We start from the raw sequence: 19900 nt of genomic DNA on the forward strand, positions 1-19900 counted from the left end.
AGTACTAGAGACCCGAACCCACAAGCTGTACTGGGACGGCGCCATAATAACGGATAAGACCACCCCGCACAACAGACCGAACATAACCCTTGTGGACAAGATGATAAAGGCTACCTACCTGATTGACATAGCGGTGCCCAACACTAGCAATGTCCAGAAAACCCATGAGGAAAAAATTAGGAAGTACACGAACCTGAGACATGAGCTGTGGCATATGCAAGAAGTATCGACCATCCCGATCATCGTGTCAACCACCAGTATGGTACCAAAGACTCTACATAGCAGCCTAGCGGCAATAGGTCTCCCAGAGAACACCTACAAGGAACTCCAGAAAGTCGCAATCCTGAACACCTGTAGGATAGTCAGAGATTTCCTCGACCAACAGTAACACTAGACATTTCAACCACCCTGTATACTTGGTAGCAGTACCCGTCACGGAGTGGAATCCCCCAATCAGGGAGAAATAATATAAGAGCAACAATAATAATAATAAAATAAATTAGAATAGCAAATTACAGTTTTCTTCAGTTGGGGTTTTCTGTGAGACTGTTGTTGAACCGGAACGATCTCAGATCAGTTGATGGCTGTGGAAACAACGTACGGATCTAAAATGAGCCGTCTATACTTCTTGTCCTCTAAGATTTTACACATGTCGGCATCCAGAAGTTGAACTAGATGGAGCTTCTGATAAGGGAGGAAACTATCTTTAAGATGTTGCCTCGAAGAGAGAGCAATAAGCTTGGGAGTGGAGCGGAGAGCTGGTTGGGGGTCCGCCAACACACGCTGTCCCAAATGTTGGGCGCTGAGATTTTCCCAGCGATCATTTTGATGATGCAGATTAGTCTTCTATCATGGATTAAAGCTGAAAGTCTAGTTAAATGCAGTGCTTTGGCCATCGGTGTTGTGTGCTGCTGTGGTGGAAGACGACACTTCCAGGTCGCCCACTTCAGGAGCCAGTATTCAGCGGCGTTTAATAGTTTAAATGTTGTGTTTGCAGCTGAGCCCTACAACTCTTTTTCATACAATATGCTTCGAAAATCATTGTCCTGATATACATTTTTATTAGATTTCTGTTCTGAATATGTAACAAGTGCTGATTGGCAATCCACCGTTTCCTATTCAATTTGGCACGGAGCTCTTCTGTATGAAGATGAAATTTTAGTTTTCGGTCAAAGATCACACCCAGATCTCTCTGCTTTTCGAATAAAGAGATAATAATATATACAATATAATGATTATACATGTTATATACTATTATTAAATGTTCTTGTTTATACTAGCAAGTCAGTGGAGTTTACAATAAATGAATCACTACAAAACGTTAATCGCATTTAACAGTCACGGGCTTGAACCCCAGTCCGTTCAAGAGTGTGTTCTACTGCACTCGCGCACCTGACCACTCGGCTACGTCAGGCATGTTAGTAGTAGTAGAGGCATGTGATGTAAGAAAGCAAGCATATGTAGCGTCAGACAAAAAAAACTAAACGTTCGTACAGTTCAGAAGAGGATGCAAGAAGTACGTTTATTAAAGTATTATGAATTCTCTGCAACAAACTGTTTAATAAATTTCGATTTACCTCTACCTGTTGTCGGCCATGAAGAAAAGTTCTGGGTGTGCTTTTTCTATTTATGCTACGATTTAAACTACAATTTCGGATGGCGAAAATTTTTGTAGAAGAGTCAAATGCAAAATTTCATGAAAATCCATCCATTGAGAGTCAAGTTATTACATGCAGACCGATGGAGGACGGACATTGCACCTGTCTCCGGAATGAAGAAGACAATGAAATGCTGCAATGCTACAATGAAATGCTGTTAAGATAAACTAATAATTGACAAAGCACATACTTCAGATACACAGCGCACAAAAAGTTTTAGGCTGCCATAATACGAACACTCACCTCCGTTCCTTGAACCTTTAGCTTCATGTGATCCTCTCGTGTAGTCTTGCCATCTTTACGCTTTTTCCAACAGTAACCATCTCTGCGATATCGAACCCGCTTTCTGCTATATAGTAACATGGAACCGCTCTTTGGGCTAGAAATAAAGAAACAAAAAAAAAAAAATAACGTTTTCACACTAAACCACCGATCGTTATTCAGTGAATAAGATACGATATTTTCTATCTAAAACTAAGATGGCATTATTACAGATAGATCATGAACAGTCAATGAACCATAAACCGATGCTACTTTTGTATTAGGTATGGCGAGTGTTATTTATTCCTAGAAAAGTTGGAAATTTGTACAATTACAAACAACGATGAAAAGTATTCCATACTAATATTGTTGCTCAGAAAAAATTCATATTCACATAAAAAATGTCCAATTCCGTTAAATTACTAAAAAGTACATTTCAAATTATATACAATTTTTGTTTTTATATTTTTAGCAAAATAATGTAGATTTTAGCTCAAAGGACCATCAAATCCCCACCCCCATTTTTTTTATAAAACACCTTATGGTGCACAATACATCTATTAAATTTCATGATTAGAGGGGAAAAAAAAAAGGTTTTCACACAGGAAAATTGCACTACCTCACTTTTAAATCCCATTTAAATTAAATATTTAGTACCACAGCCTGGTTTTGCACATTATGTTCGTTTAAGGAGATTAAAAAAATACACATATATATATATATATATATATATATATATATATATATATATATATAAAATTATTATTTAATAAAATTATTATTTAAAATAGAATCATCTACTCCTCAATTCTTTATAATGAGATAAAATTTAATTTCAGATAAAGCCATAATTTTTTTTTTATTGAAAAGGAAAATTTCGTCTATAATTCTATTAAATCATAAGGAGGTAAAGTAATTGAATCTTCTAGCATTTCTTCAGTACATACAGTATTGCTATATCATGAAATGAATTTAATAGTATACAATGAAACTGATATTTTGTTAAACAAAAGATTTCTTTAGAATCAAAAACGAATTATTATTTCCATTTTTTTTAAATTTTCAACAAAGAAATTTAATCAATAAAGGATTTTGCAGTTAAAAAATATATTAAGAAATATATTTTTTAACAAATTTTAAATATCAATAATCAAAAAAAGGAAAAATTATTACATATTCATTTTTGCACGTAATTTAAGTGAGCTATTTATTTCACTTACATTAATGTGTAAAAATAAAAACAATTTAAAATGAATTTGTTTAAAAAAAATAATCTTACAAACGTTAGTAAAAATCTGCAAGAAATGTAAAAATTAAAAAGAAGAAACTAATTTATTTTCCAGACAATAGCCACATAAAATTGAATGAATTTTATCTGATTGGCTTGAGTTACACACTATTTTTTATTTGTAGATTGTAAATATTTTTCAACTTCTGGTGATGCAAAAACAAATGAATCAAAGTGCTCTACATACGTTGTATCTTAATTATAGCAATGCCCGGTACTGTAAACATCATATATAAATCATCTATATTATCCATATACATATTTAGCTTATCCATATACATATTTGGCATATTTAGTATTTTAATAAGCTTACCACTTCCGAAAGCCTTTAGATATAACAAATAATTAAAATTTGAAAAAACAAACAAAAAAACAACAGCTGTTTGTTGCTGATCATGATAATTCATTCATCTATTTTAGCAGATTTTAAGTTAAAATACATTTTGCTAGATTAGATAAAATTGGTAATAATAATTGAACAATACCACCAGTTTTTTGTTGTTGAGTTTTAGTACCTTTAAAGTACATTTAGCCAAAGAAGATAAGAGTAGATATACTAAATGAAAAAGGCCACCATCAATCTGTTTTATCTGAGTATTTCTTAAGTTAAGGTACCATTAGCAGGTAAAAGTCGTGATAATAATTTGTTTGTTGTAGCTGAGTTTTACTTAAAATGATAATATTGTACTATCTATAGATGATTTTCCCTTAGTACATCTGAGTTGGTTCATCGGTTTTTACGGTGCATTAATCTGAGTCTTTGTTACATGCAAAGCGGAAATAGTTTTAGTTGTAGTAATTCTTAATCCAACAACCTCATTATTTTTAAATACTGTAGCAATCATTTTATTTTGACTATCAGATAAACAGACTTTATAAAGTTGATGTGTTTTCATTTATTAAAGATATAAGCCATATATTGTTTATGAATACTTTCAGTAAATACATTATTTCTCAATAAGATATCTAGAATTTATATAGTTTCATTTCTTAATCTGTATTAGTATGGCCAGCCGCCTTTGATGTAATACTCATTAGTGAAACACCACCTTGGAGTAGAATACTGGTACTTGCGATGGTTGAACTGGACCACAAGGAATCCCTTCACAATCTCCAAGGCGGTACTATTCGGAAAACTGAAACTCACACACCGGGGATCGTTACACAGAATACTATAACCCTTAGTCAGCTGTTGACACACACTTTTGATACCCCAGACACACATAGACAATTTTCTATGCAGCGGGAAGAGAAGAGACCAAAATTACAACTTTACGACCTACAGAAATGGACTTCAAAGCCTAACACGTACACTGAAAGGACAGAATTCATGGGATACCTGGTTCCTGGGCAACGCGACGCTGTCACCACTCTCGCTAGTTGACGAACCTACCGCTTGGCAGGTATACAGTGGTGGACAAAAAACTGCATCACCTTAAAAAGGTAACATTTTTAGTGAAACGTACCAGATATTGTTTGATTACAGTCATTTTTTTTTTGCCGCAAAGCAAAGGATTGCGTCGGATAACGCTTCTATTGCATCAGACAGTAATTGAAAGGTATTGCATCAACCGTTTTTATAAATACGGGATGGGAAGGGTATACACGCACATTAGTATCCTGTTTTGCGGAGGTGTAAGCATGGCTCCCTATGTACATTTGACACCAAGAAAAAAAAGTGCAGCTGTTGCTCTGTCCCAGGAATGGATTTCTGCACATGCTATCGCTGATAAAATAGGTTGCCACCAGTAAACAGTATCCCAAGTGCTGAAATTAAAGCGGGAAACCGGTTATGTGAAAAGAAGACCTAAATCAGGCCATTATAGTCACTCTCTTATGGCCTGATTTAGGTCTTCTTTTCACATAACCGGTTTCCCGCTTTAATTTCAGCACATTAGCCAAGATCGATATTTGAAACGGCTATGCCTTTAATCGCCATGAGAGTGCTCCAGAATCTAAAACTGGACTTTGAGATGGCCTCTGGTGTTGAAAGAAGTGCACTAACTATCCAAAGCCGGCTTTCGGAATGTGGTCTGCATGCCTATCAGCACAAGAAGAAGCCTTTGTTGACCCAACAAATGAGGAAGAAGCGACTTGTTTGAGCTAAAACGCATGTTTCATGGACAAAAGAGCAATGGGACACCGTCATATTTTCTGACGAATCGAAATTCAACCTGCATGGCTCGGATGGGAAGCGATATGTCAGTAAACGAAAATCGGAGACATATAATCCTGACTGCATAACACCGACTGTAAAGTTCCCCGCCGGTCAGATGGTTTTGGGGTGGATGCATAACAAGCAAAGGGGTTGGGCGAATTAAGTTTATTAACGGAACGGTGAATGCAGAAACCTACACTGCTATCTTGGAGAAGTGCCTGAAACCCGTTATTACGGATCACCACACAGACGTCCAAAATTGCATTTTTTAACAGGACTCAGCACTCTGCCACACAGCAAAATTGATAAGTTTAATGCTATTTAGATTTAATGATGAGTTTGTCTTCTTGTCTCACAAGGCTTAAAACATACTTACACAAATATTTTCGGTCGTTTTTCTCCCTTAAAGTGCAATAATACCTCAGAAATGCTGGCATTACAGAAATGTTGTCGGGCCAGTCCAGTGTTGGACTGGCCCGACAACAATGGAGGTTTTAACCCTATTGAAAATTGCTGGTAGAGAATGTCTTCAAAAATTGCTTCAATTTTTGAAGACATTCTGAAAACAAGTAAGATTCAGCTGCAGGAAAGCATTGTAAGGGTGTGGTACCACGAAATTGGACAACCGTATATCCAGAAGTTGATTAATTCTATGCCAGATCGTTGCAATGCTGTAATTTCAGGAACAACAAAATATTGAGGACTTATTTGGCTGATTTACAGTACATAATACTAAAAAGTTAACTTGTCTTTTCAGTTTGTACACGTAGATGCAATAAAGTGTATGTTTAGGTGTCATGATTGCAATTTGCATAATTTCTCATATTTCCAATAATTACGCATTTTACTCTTTGGGAAGATATTTATGGCATTTAGGTATATCAAATAGTCTTTTTATTGGATTTCATTCACAGAGATATATATCCCATCCAACAAATGCATTTCGAACATTTCTGCAACGAACAATGCAGCGGAAAACACATTATTTACAAAATTCACAAGTGCTGCAGTTTGTTTTTCCGCCACTGTATAGGTACACTGCATTCACGTCAACGGTAATTCGATGTCAGTACGGAAAACGTTATGTGTTTACTGACTTTGAAAGAGGGATGATAGTGGTTGTTCGACGCATGGGTCACTCTATCGCGGAGTTAGTACAGAAATTAGACTATCCCCGTTCGACAGTATCAAGAGTGTTTCGAGAATACGCCATTTCCGGAATAACATTTCATCGTGGACAACGCTGTGGGCGAACAATGGTGGTGGATGAACGTGGTCGTCGACGACTATCTTGCATTGTTTCAGCCAACCGGAGAGCGATAGTAGCACAAATCACCGCCGACTTCAACGATAGAGGTCTCCACCAAGACCACCAGTCGACCATTACCCATAATAGGTTATGGGAGCCCACCCACCCTCCGGAGTGCCATTGCTAACACGCGACACACAGGACTCTACGCCTCAACTGGGCGAAAGAACTTCGGCACTGAACCTTGGATGATTGGAGACAGATCTCCTGATCCGATGAGTCCTGTTTCCAATTATTTCGACGGGACGGTAGGGTGCGTATCTGGCGGACACCGCACAAAGCTATGCACCCGTCATGTCAACTGGCACACGTTGGGACCTCTGGTACGTGTAGACGTATCTCTGAACGGTCCAGGTTACGTGTCCATCATTGCAGACCATCTGCATCCCTTCATGGTCATCCTGCACCCATAGGGCAATGGACTCTTCCAGCAGGACAATGCGCCTCCCCACAGACCAGTGGTGACTAGAATATGGTTCAAAGAGCATTCCGCAGATTTTACCATCATAGTATTAGTATTGGTGTTTAAGGACACAAGGGCAGCTGAGGCCAAAATGTGCCAGGTCCTATACTATTATCCTAAAGTAATATAATGTGTTCCATTTTGGCATCAGAGGAATTCGTATATATGTATTTGCTTCAGAAAGATATAGAGTTTAGCTAGGTTAGCACTATTTGGGTAAGTGATAATGGTTCTTGCAGTTGTGATTGAGAGTGGAAAGTACTTCTTATGAAATGGGAATAGTGAGGACAATCTAAAAGTATATGCTTGACTATAAGTGGTAGTGTACAATGCGCACTTCGAGGTGGATCATCCCCCCATGAGTAGAAACATATGGGTTAGGTGCATATGTCCTATCCTTAGTCATGTTAGTACAACTTCTTCCTGTCTATTTTGTCTGAAGCTGGAAATCCATAATGCTGGGTCTTCTTTGATTTGGAGCAATTTGTTATTACTTTGTGACTTCCACATTTCTGTCCACTGAAATGTATAGACTTTTTTTATATGCTTCAAATAATCTCTATATGGTTATAGAGATTATCTGCACCAGCAAATTACCATGTGGGTACATGGTAATTTGCTGGTGTTGTACTGTTTGGTTTTTTTGCTGCCTGATATGCTCTCTCATTGCCTAAGATACCAGAATGACCTGGATCCAGCAGAATTTCACTGAATGATTCTTACTTCGTAGATGGTTTAAACAGCAAATGATTTGTTTTTTGATTGGTTCTGAAAGTGAAAATTGATTGCCCAAAGCAGGCGCTGTACTCAATGAATCAGTGTATATTACACTGCTAGCATTGTGGAAAGCGTTAATATTCTGTAAGGCTTTGTAAGTTTGATTGCATATAATTCTGCAGTATAACTACTACATTCAACCGGTAGTGATATATGGAGGCTCCAAAACAAGGAAAGACAGCTGCGGCACCAACGGCAGAACCTGTTTTTGAGCCATCTGTATATATTTTGGCAGCTTTGTACAAATTTTTGTATATTGTTGAAGGCATGTTCTTTATGTAGTTGTTTGATATTTTCATCTGCTAGGGATTTCTTTCCCCACTGCTGAAAGTGGGTATCACAGTGAGAGAGATTTACAGACCAGGGTGGATCGTGTACATCGCTCTCTTGAAGTATGTTATCAAAATCAATATTCCAGGAGTGAAGCAAATCTTTTAGTCTAATGCCAGTTAGTCTATTTTCAGTAGGTTTACTGTTATAGAATGCTGTCCATTCAGGATTGTAAAGCAACGGTAGAACAGGATGGACTGGAAGGCTTTGAATTTTAGCTGCATAATTTAGAAGCAGCATTTTCCTCCTAAGGTGAAGTGGAGGTTCGTGTGTCTCTACATACAGACTCTGAACAGGGGGTGTTCTAAAAGCGCCCAGAGCAGTACGAAGGGCACTGTGATGGATGGTATTAAGTCTGATTAATGCTTTTCCTAGCTGAATCATATACAATAGCACCATAGTCTAAACGAGACCTGATAATAGCACGATACAAATGTAACAGTGTATCTATCAGCTCACCATGTCATAGCAGAAATGGACGTAAGTATATTAAGTTTCTTTAGACAAACAGTTCGGAGGTATGTGATATGTGAAACAAAGTTAAGTTTGGGTGTCCAATATTAAACCTAGGAAACGAAGATTACTGGTGAGAGGGATCAAATGGTTTTTTAATCTGAGTTCCGGTTCTGGGTGTTTTTTTGCAGAAGTGAAATGCAATTGTTTTTCGTTCTGATAAACGATATCCATTCTGCTTATTTATGGAAAGTTGCAGCTGTCTTTCAATGGTATGAATATTTTGTGAACGGCAAGACATAGTAAGATCGTCAGCATACACATATAGTTCTATAGTATTGATTTAGTTCTATAGTATTGGGGATGTTGTATGTTATGGCGTTCAGTCTAAGTGAAAAAAGGATAGAGCTCAGTATTGATCCTTGTGAGACGCCTTTTTCTTGAATGTAGGACCGAAAAAGTACAGATTGATAGCGGACCTGAAAGGTTCTATGTTAAAGTAAATTTCTAATAAATTCTGATAAGTGCCCTCGCAATCCTATGGAATGAAGTTCTCTCAATATGCCATACCTCCAGGTAGTGTCGAAAGCCTTTTCTATAACGAGACTTACCATTACAAGATGTTCATTTTTGACGTAAGCATTACGGATGTTAGTCTCGGCTTTCACCGTTAGATCCAAAGTGGTTCTGTTTTGTCGGAATCCAAACTGATTGTTGTTCATCAGTGCTTTAGTTTCAAGAACCCAGGTAAGCCGTCTGTGTATCATTCTTCCTAGGATTTTACTTAAGCAGCTGGTTAGAGAAATGGGTCGGTAATTTTCTGGAAGTGAGTGATCTTTTCCTGGTTGAGGAAAGGCTAAAATAATGGAGTGATGCCAGGAAGATGGATATGTATCTTCAAGAAAAATTCGATTATAGCAAATTCAAGGCCGTACTGTTTATATTTTCAACATTACATAATAAATTCCATCAGGTCCAGCTGCACTGTTTGATAATCTATTTAATGCTGTCTGCAGTTCAAATAGGTTAAACAGTTGATTATAAGCAATATATTGGGTAGTATGGAATTTTATTTTGTGCCTTTCAGCCGAAGCTTTGATTTTAAGAAAGGAGTCGCCAGATGTTTGGTAGAAAGTCTCTGCAAGGGCGTTAGCTATTTCTTCAGAAGAAGATATTTCCTGTCCATTTTTGATTAAGATAAGAGAAGGAAGAGGTGGATATTTCCTATTTAATTGGCGAATCTTTTTCCAGATGATACGACTGCTAGTATCCTTTGTAATAGTGGAGGCAAACTGTATCCATGATTCCTTTTTGGCCTTTTTCTAATTTTTCTAACTTTTGACTTGAGCCTTTTATATTGAATTAGGTTGTTGGTAGTTGGGAACTTCCGGAACAGGTTCCAAACTTTATTTTTTTTTCCTTTTTGGCACTGGTACAAGCTTCATTCCACCAGTGTTTAAGGATTTTGTGTTTACATGTGGAGGCTTGAGGTATTGCTTCTGAGGTTATGGTCAGTATTTGCCTAGTAATATGCTCTGTAACATCATCAATGGGTTGTAGGCTGATCAACTGGCTATCAAAAGAAAGGCGTGTAAACTTTTCCCAATCTGCTCTGAGGAATTTTACCCGATGATCAGGGCATGGGGTGTGTAACGTTGATTCTACATATGATGGGAAAGTGATCACTGTTGTGCGGGTCGTTTAAAACTGTCCATTCTATACTGGGATACAATATGGGGGAACAGAGAGTTAAATCAACTCTGATATTGATCCAGTGGGAAGGTGAGTATAAGTATTTTCACCACTGTTCAATAATATTAGATTAAGCTGGTCTAGTATCGTCTCTATCAAGTGTCCTCTACTGTCCATGTGGTCTGATCCCCACAATAGATGATGCGCATTGAAGTCACCAATGATACAAAAAGGTGGTGGTATTTGTGTTATCAGATCTTCTAGTTCTTTGAACGTGCACACCTTGTTAGGTGGAAGGTACAGAAATACTAGAGTTAGAATTTGCTCAACTGATACACGTACAGCAACAGCTTTTAAGTGGGTTTGAAGCGAAATGTTTCTAGAAGGTATTTTACAGTCAACTAGAATCGCGACGCCTCCACGTGTGGATAATGAACAGTTTCTATCTTTTCTGTAAAATGTAAAACTTGATTGATGGAGTTACTTGTGGAGTTAGATTATTCTCTTGTATGCAAATGGCTACAGGACCATATCGGGAGATTAAATCATAGATGCCATCGGTATTGCTGCGTAATCCTCTACAATTCCAATGTACAATGTTCTGCTTTATCTGGGTTTGAGGAGGGAAGGCGAGTCTGTCTGTTTCGTGTGAGTGATTTGCTTTTGACTGTCATATTTAGTTTTATCTTTTCTAGAAAAATTGGGACTTGAGGAATCTGTACTCTCTTCTACGTCATCAGTTTGATCAGGTGAAAATCCAGTCTCCATATTATCTGCATGAAGATCAAGAACTGTTTCATCGTGTGTAGCTATATTTGCTGAGTCCAGTCTATTTGAGTTTGGCTTTTGCAATTCAGTGTCTTGTTGCCTTCGTGAATTATTGGACATTTTATCACATGATGGCATTTTAGGCGGAACTGAGATAGGAACATTACTTATTTCATCAACCAGAACAGATTTTGTGGGTTGATGTGTTGATAGTATAAATCGTACCCATTCCGCAATGGTTGTATTGGGCGGAATTGATACCTCAGTTTGGGTTGAAACAGTGTGGAACTTTAGTGTAGCGGAAGCGTATCGGGATTGTTGGTTTTATTTGCTTTCTTGCTTCTTGATATGTGACCTTATTCTCGATCATATACTTTTGTATTATTTTTTCAATTTTCCAGAGGTCGCATGATTTTGAATATGCTGGATGGTCGCTCTTGCAATTTGGACATTTCGGATCCTTTGCAGTACAATTTGTTTGTGAATGATTTTTTGACCCACAGTTAGGACAAGTGGTTTCACCTCTGCATGTTGTCTGGGAGTGACCAAACGTTTAGCACTTGAAACATCTTAAAGGGTTTGGAATGCATGGCAGGATATGGCAGTGCAGGTAGCTTGCTTTAACTGAGGTCGGCAAATGTGGTGTACTAAAGGTCAATATAATATTACGTGTTGGGACAAGCTTATCGTCCTTCCGTACCATAATTCGTCTTGCTTGAGTTACTTTCTATTCTAGTAATTCCATGACTATCTCCTCTTCGGTGACATTCAATAAATCCCTCATTCACTTATCACTCCTTTTGAGGAGTTCAGTGTGTTATGTGTGTGACTTTTATTGGGATTCCACTTATAGAGGACATTTTTAATAATAATTCAGAATGCTGTGCTTGCATGGTCTCAATTAAAAGATCTCCTGACTGGAGCCTTTTCACCATTTTTGGTGTGCCTGCTGCATTTTCGAGACATCTCTGGATGACAAAGGGAGAGAGTTTGCTTACCGGCTGAGTCAATAGCCAATGCAATATCAGAAAAGCTGGTTGTTCTGATTTGTTAGAGTCCTTTTTCATTCTTTTCGGAAGACGGAGATCGTCTTCCATTCTGCGGGTCTCAATATGTTGAGAGCCAGTTGGTTGTGGTGAACATGAATTGCAGTCCATTGTTACTCCTTTTAGCCCTGGGAGTGAGAGCTTTTCCTCCCAGATTTCCTGCCCCGCCACGGGGAGGCAGGAGCGGTGCCACCTAGTGACCAAGCGGCTGGAAAAATTAGTTTTTTAGTGTAAAAATTAATAAATATACTAGGAAAAGAAAGGTGACTTTCCTTTCTGAGTTCTTACTCAAGGTCTGTTAAGTACAGAACCACTTACAAAGAACTAAGGATGAGAAAATCACTGAAAAAAAAAAAAAAAAAAAAAACAGAACTAAATACTTAGAAAGATCTCTATATCACTTAGGAAAAATCGCTTGGAAACTATCGCTTGGCAGTCGGGGCCTACAATCATGGAATGGACTCCCCATTCACCTGACATGAACCCTGTGGAGCATCTTTGGGATGCTGTGGAAAGGTCCTTTCGAGCTTTGGATTCCCCACCCACCAGGAATGCGACGGAATTATGGACAGCGGTGCAGCAAGTATGGATGGAAATACCTGTGAAAACGCTTTCGTAAACTAGTGGACTCAATGCCTCGCCGTGTGACTGCCTTTATCCGGGCGTAAGATGGGCCTACCCATTACTAGGCAGGTATCCCATGATTTCTGTCCACTCAGTGTATTTCATACATGCTCCAAAACCATCAATTTCTGCAACATTCTTGAAATAGACATAAGTAAAATATGTTTTGAAAAGAAATACAAAAAACAAATCCTGGCTGAAACCTTCTCCGTGGTTCAATTCTGACATAGCACAAAAGATTCCAGAAACTAGTCTGATTTTATTTAGCTGTACAAGCCAGAAACTCCACGTCGGCGGCTGAAAAGCCAATTCACCATGTGCTATACAGTTATTTGATACCTGGGATTTGCCAATGGTCACTTTTTACGGTGGAGTTAAGACTTTTTCCTACTAATTTTCTAATTTTGATAAAGGTTTGGAAATTTAATTCAATTTGAATGTTCAATCCAAGGAATATTATTTAAGCTTTCAAGAATATTGTAGATTAGTCTTTCAAAAAAGAAAACAGTTGGCTGTTTTAATAGATACAGTTTAGATGTGGTTTTTTTTTTGTTTACTTTTTTTTAGCCGTCCGTGTTAGTTATGTTTGACTGATACTGAGTGCTGGAATTTTTTTAAATTTAATTTATTTTATTATTATTATTTTTAATTTATTAATTTTTGTGTTATTTATTTACTTATTTATTGTATTATTTTATTTTTATAACTTTTTATTATTATTTTATTTTATTTTATTTTTTAAATTATTTATTTATTTATTTATTTTTATTTTTATTTTTTATTTAATTTTTAATTTATTTCATTTTATTTTTTATTTTAAAAATTTATTTATTATATATTTTTTAATTTTATTTATTTATTTATTTTTATTTTTCCATTTTTGCTGGCTTCCAGGTTTGAGCAGCCTGGGAGCGGGATTGCTGGCACCAACCGGTATTGCATTACCTCTGGTGGGTGCGGGATTTTCAGTGCAAATTGCACTGACAGAGCAATAGACCCAGGCCCGGCTTCATTTCCACCAGGTATGATGGGCACCAGGTATGAGGCACTCAGATAGTGCCTGCTCCCTGGTGGAGAAGAGGCCTTTTTTTTTCTTCTTTTTTTTTTTGGATACAGAATATACAGGTGGAGATGGACATTAGTCTGGGTGCCACCTTTGACATATATACATACAATCCTATACAAAAAAATCCTACTAATTTTAAAAGACCTACTAGTCCTATAGCTTTGTTTGTTTGAATTTTTATGGCGCAAAAACAACTCTGATCATAATGCGCCATGTCACAATCCTATAGCAAAAGACCTACTTATCTTACTAATCGCGAAAGACCTCAGACTTTTCCCTACTAATCGCACTGATCCATTTCTGTAAAATTGATTTGATTTAATTTACTCTTATTGTTATACATTTATTTTTATTTTATATATTCCCATAACTTCATAAATCTCCTATTTTATTATTATTAATCTCTTGAGTTTTATAATCATTATTGTAATTACTGACTTAAAACTAATGTAAACACCGCTAGCACCTTAAGGTTATAATCTCCAACTGAATAAATTTTCATTCAATATTTGAATATAGATCCCTCGTTCAGGAGAGGAATACGTTAGAGAAAATCGTCACGCTACAGGAAAACTCATCAATAAGAATACACATAATAATGATAAGATCAGCTTTTGACTTAAACGTTTTCATGCATAACGCCATAAAAATTTTTATGGCGTTATGCATGAAAACGTTTAAATCGTTAAAAAATTCATTTCAAAAGAAAAAAATTACTGCATGCAATCTATGGTGAAGGCGGCCTTCCTTATCGTTTCGCTAGATGAAGCATTACTGCATGTGTTCATGCTTGTGCTTGGTGCCAATAATGAAATTTTTCTAAAAAATATATATCCAATGTACTTTGCACAGTGGCAGACCTGCTTTTCCCTATAACATTCGATCGATTGATCATCCAATTCCCTGTAAACACGCGAATTCCGGTTTACTACAGGATCTATCACTTCAATAATTGAGTGCGCCTCATCAATTAACGCAAAACTCGTTCCAGTTTCTTTGTTGTAATCTGACGAGAGATCTATCTTTCAGAGTCTTTCTTCCTCATCTTCCGACGGTGCTTTCACCCCTCTTCAATTCAAGTAAGTCTTTATTTGATTGAGCTTCACTATGCAAATTTAATAATTCCACCACATCTCCTTCCTCAACCTCACTGAAACCCGCACCTTGTGAAGGTTTAAAAATGTCCATTATTCAGCTGTTTGTTCACCAAAGCCTTGGATACCAAACATAACTTCCGGCCATATTTTCCGCCACACTAAATTCAATGATGAATGTATCATTTCGCCAAAATTCTTGGCTAAACTACATCACGAATGTTATTACCAATCATTGATCCAAAACCTTCTTTCGCTAAATCATCTGGGCTAATGTTTTCTTTAAATAGTTCGCCTTAAATTTGTAGATTATGCCAGGTTTCAGTATATAAAATTATACTTCATATGTATTTTGTATATTAGATAGTATGAATCAGAGCTGTAATACTCAATACGTTCCACGCTGATATTAATATTTGTAAAATAATAAGAGGACTTTACCTCAATATAGTATGTAGAACACTTCCGTATGATATTCTCCAGAAATTAAAACATCGAAAAAATCGAAAACTTACAATTAGAGTAAAAAATAAATAATTAAAAACCAATTTAATACAATTCAAATCAATTTAACGCAATTAAAAATGAAAAAGAATCTAACGAAAATATTCAAAACGATTTTCCTTCCTGAAGCTGCCAACGCTTTTCGACCGTATGTCGTCATCACAGGAATGAAAATTACCGAATAGGGGTGAACCTGAAACTTAAATAGTGATTATTTGTCTTTGCGGATGCGCGTGAAGGTCCACGCATCGGAGATCAAATATGGCCGCCGAACATTAACAGAATTCTCGTGTAATTTAATTTCTACGGTTTCTGCAATTAATAGTCGCGTATAATTAAGTTGAACATTAAGTATTTTGGCCTCCTTAAATAAAAAGTCTTCACCTTTGTGTTAGTCCAGTGGAGGTCCGAGTCCAAGTTGCAATTCGTTATTATTTCTTATCTGGTTTTTTTTAGGAGCATTAGCAACTAAGGCCATATTGCTCCGGTGATATGCAGTGGTTATTCCCTGACATTTTCACAACCTCCGTATTTGGTGGTCATGGGCTCGAACCCCGGTCTAATCAAGAAGCGTGTGCTATGCATTGGTGCTCCTGCCCAACTGGCTACGGAGGCGCCTCCAAGTTGCAATCTTCGTCTTTGCATTAGTCCGGTGGAGGTCATCAAGTCCAGAAGTCAGGTCCAGTTCGTTACGTTCATGAGTTGTATCTACTTCAGGTGGTCACTAGTTCCGAGTTTTGCAGTCATTTCAGGTAGTCACGTCTGTGTTTTCATAGGTCAGTGATGATGTGGCAGGGATCTTTGTCTTTCAAAGAGTTCGTGGGCAAAGACGGTGAAAGCCGGGTAATTATCTTCTTCTTGAAATATTATTTCTTCTCGGTTCCTTAGCAAGGAGTTGATGCGTGTGTTTAGCTGACATCTGAGGTCTCATAGTTGTCACAGTCATGGATAAGGTGTTCCCAGGTTCCTCCTGCCCGCTGTTACAGCTCGGGTTCTCGGAGATTCCCAGCTAGTGGAGTTTCCCTCTGAAGGAGCCGTGTCCTGTAAGAAGGAAGGTGGTGTGCAAGCCAGGAGAAAACCAGGACGGGGAGATAGGATATACCCTGCTGACATCGGGTATAAATTTTATGGTGACTTGCCCTTTTGTGGTAAGATTCCATCTATTTTGCCAGATAGATTGCAGATGTTCCGTTAACTTCTTATTTTCTGAGGATTTGCTTTTCTGTGGATCTGTTGTGTAGTCTAGATAAGTTGTGGTTCTTCCTATCGAATGTAGGTGTAGCAGCTCACAGCACACAATCTCCAGGTCCAGGGGAAGGAAGCCTGCCAGGACCTGGAACGCTGTTGTTGTTGTTATTTGGTTTTTAGGAGCATTAGCAACTAAGGCCATATTGCTCCAGGGATATGCGGTGTCATTCCCTGACCTTTCGACATCTTCGTTATTTGGTGGTCACGGGCTCGAATCCCGGTATAACCAAGAAGCGTGTGCTACGCACTGCTGATCCTGCCCACCTAGCTACGGAGGCGCCACCTGGAACGCATGGGTGCTCACTGTGCAGCAGGCTCTAGTTGTTGTTGTTGTCAATAGTATGGATCGGTGGATCAACTCCAGCTTTTTCTTGTTGACTGCTGTTTGTTTTCTGATACCAGGCGCCTGCACCACAGGCAAGGACAGGGATGAAGAGAGCTTTGTATAGAAGGGACAGGGCCTAAAGCCTTCTTCTTTAGTCTCCAGTCCCTCCTGATGATTTTGGTTATCAGGGCCGAGAGCCTCCTTCTTTTGGTTCTGAGATAATAGAGTTGAGATGTGAAGTTCAAGTTTGGGTCTAGTATTATTCCTAAATATTTTAGTTTCTGTTTGAGTTTGATGGACGCCCCATTTATTTTGAATAGTGGAGGTCTACCAGGGTCAAGAGCACCCCTAAGGAGTATTGAGTTTTTTTTTTCGGTTAAGATCGCTAGAAGATTCCTCTTGGCAGAATCCTGTAGCATGTGTGAGTTGGCATGATTGCTTATGGCCTCCAGTTGAACCCTGCTGTCTGCTTGAAGCATCATAATCAGATCATCAGCGTATGCCTGTGTAGTGACATTTGGAATATCCAGATTTAAAAACTCATCATGCACCAGGTTCCACAGGAGCGGCCCCAGGACGGATCCCTTTTCCATCCGGTGTGGGGAAGACGGTGATGATATCATTGTACTACCCGCGCAGACCAGCTCTGGATACAGAGGTAAAAGGAGTGCTGACTGTGATTTTTCGGTTTTCCACGTAAGATTTCAGGCAGCTCTGGATACAAAAAAAACTATTATTTTAAGGCCACCCGAATAATGAAATTCATCTGCCGTGCTGTGTATCTTATGTCTGTTAATTGCGTGTGTTCTATGGTCGATTTGTCTGTTTTTCTGAACGAAAAACCCCAGTTTCTGGGGGGAAAACCTTGCTATCTATGCCTGAGACCAACTAACTGAGCCACGGGGTGAAAAAAGCCCATTAAAGTTCCTCTCATCATCGACGGGATGATTCGAACCCGGGCCTTTTCCACCCGGTGTGGGGAAGACGGTGATGATATCATTGTGTGGGATTTGATGGGATTTGAGCCCGGCGGAGCCCAGATAGAACACTGGGTTACCAGAGGGAGACAAAGGCTCCAGCGAAGGTAATTGAAATGAGGAGGAAATATTTCTTGTTACAGTTTCTGACTGCTTCGATAATCCTCTCTAGAGCATCAGTAGTGAGCATCCCCTCCTGAAACCGAATTGGTTTCTTGACATAAATTGAGCATTCTGGTATCGGTTTTCAATTCTGTGGTAGATGAGTCGCTCAAAGAACTTGCTCAGCATCGACAGCAGAGCGATAGGCCTGTATGAGCCTGTCATATCCTGGGGTTTAGTGGGGTTTTTCAAGATAAGTCTGATTCGGGCTGTCTTCCATGAAGTTGGAAAGAAACCCCTCCGTGATGCATCGATTTGCTAGGTTTAATATAGTATCCGGTATCACATCCACTACCTTTTTTAGTATTTCCGGCTCTTTGATCTTCGCCGGGAGTTTTCCTGTTTTGAATTTTGGCTGCAGCTATGTTGAGTTCCGTTATCGTGAAAGGGGGCTCCACTATCTGGGTGGAGCATTTATCATTCCCCTCGAAGAGAGTTCTCTGTTCCTCCGTGTGTGGAGTTATTGAAAGTAGGAAGATATGGACCAATATGTTATTAATGGAAGAGTGCCAGGATCTGGTGTATGTCCATTGAGGTGTTAAGTTGGCAGCAGTGACTTCTCCCCTGGGGAATTTACTGGTGGTGACTTTATACACCATTACCCAGGTCGGCATTTCCCACTGTGGATACAAAGTATTCCCAGGAGCGTCTCTTTCTTGTTTTAATTGTTAAAATAGGAACCATAGCTCAAGAAACAGCAGTCATATCATTCTCAAATCTGGTCCTAGCCACTGAAATCCCAGGAAAATAGGTAGCAGGACCCGACAGAATACTCTAACATCAGTGGTACACCCGGTCAGCCTCCCTGTGGTACGGTGTGGTAACATCGGATCCCACTAGGGGCTTTGCGACTAATAGACTGGAAGAACAAAGGACATAACACAATATACAGCACATGACCCCCCACACACCTTCAAATCTCTGGCCCGATACAATGTGCATCTACAGGGATGGGAGAAATTCCAGGAGCCGTTAGACACTAACATACCTTACCTAAACATCATTGCTGATCAGATACACCCTTTCATGGCAACGGTCTTCCCCTCTGGCGGTGCCGTCTTTCAGCAGGATAATGCGCCATGCCACATCGACCGGATTGTTCGAGCTTGTTCGCGGAACATGAGGAAGACTTCCAGTTATTGCCCTGGCCTCCAAATTTAGCAGACATCAGTCTCATCGAGCATCTGTGGTTTGTGTTGAAACAGCAACTCCAATCTGCGGCGTCTCAACCACGGACCTTACAGGAGTTAAAGGACCTGTTGATTATGTGTTGGTACCAGATACCACAAGACACATTTAAAAATCTTGTAGCGTCCATGCCTCGCCAAGTACGAGCTGTTTTGGCTGCACGTAGAAGACCAACATCATATTAGGTTGGTGGTCATAATGTTTTGGCTAATCGGTGTATATTATAACGCTACTTTAATACCAATAGTTACTTATGCTGCGTCTATTTGGTATGCAAGAACTGCTCGGGTAAAATTGAAACAGAAATTATTGTCTCTACAAAGAATTACGTTACTATGTTACGGGCATGTAAGATGGTATCGACCAATGAATTGCAAGTTTTAGTTGGGTGATGCCTTTGGATTCATTTCTTGTATATAGAGATCATTCTGTTATTATTTAATTATTTAAAGGGAGGTCAAATAACGTTTATGGGTATTACTGTAAATCCACTATTAACAATTACAGAA

At 38.5% G+C, this 19900-nt stretch overlaps 1 protein-coding gene across 1 annotated transcript in view; it reads right to left on the bottom strand.

Annotated features, from left to right (window-relative positions):
- Nucleotides 1-19900, bottom strand: part of LOC150079255 (calmodulin-binding transcription activator 1-like) — a 927385-nt gene that overhangs the window by 605369 nt on the left and 302116 nt on the right. The window contains exon 5 of the mRNA XM_090383006.1: nt 1902-2037. Within this exon, the coding sequence (XP_090239132.1) occupies nt 1902-2037 (136 nt within the window). The remainder of the gene's footprint in view (nt 1-1901; nt 2038-19900) is intronic.

The sequence above is a fragment of the Mastigoproctus giganteus genome, chromosome 10 (assembly GCF_048544385.1).
Source record: "Mastigoproctus giganteus isolate SK-2022 chromosome 10, ASM4854438v1, whole genome shotgun sequence".
NCBI lineage: Eukaryota > Metazoa > Arthropoda > Arachnida > Uropygi > Thelyphonidae > Mastigoproctus > Mastigoproctus giganteus.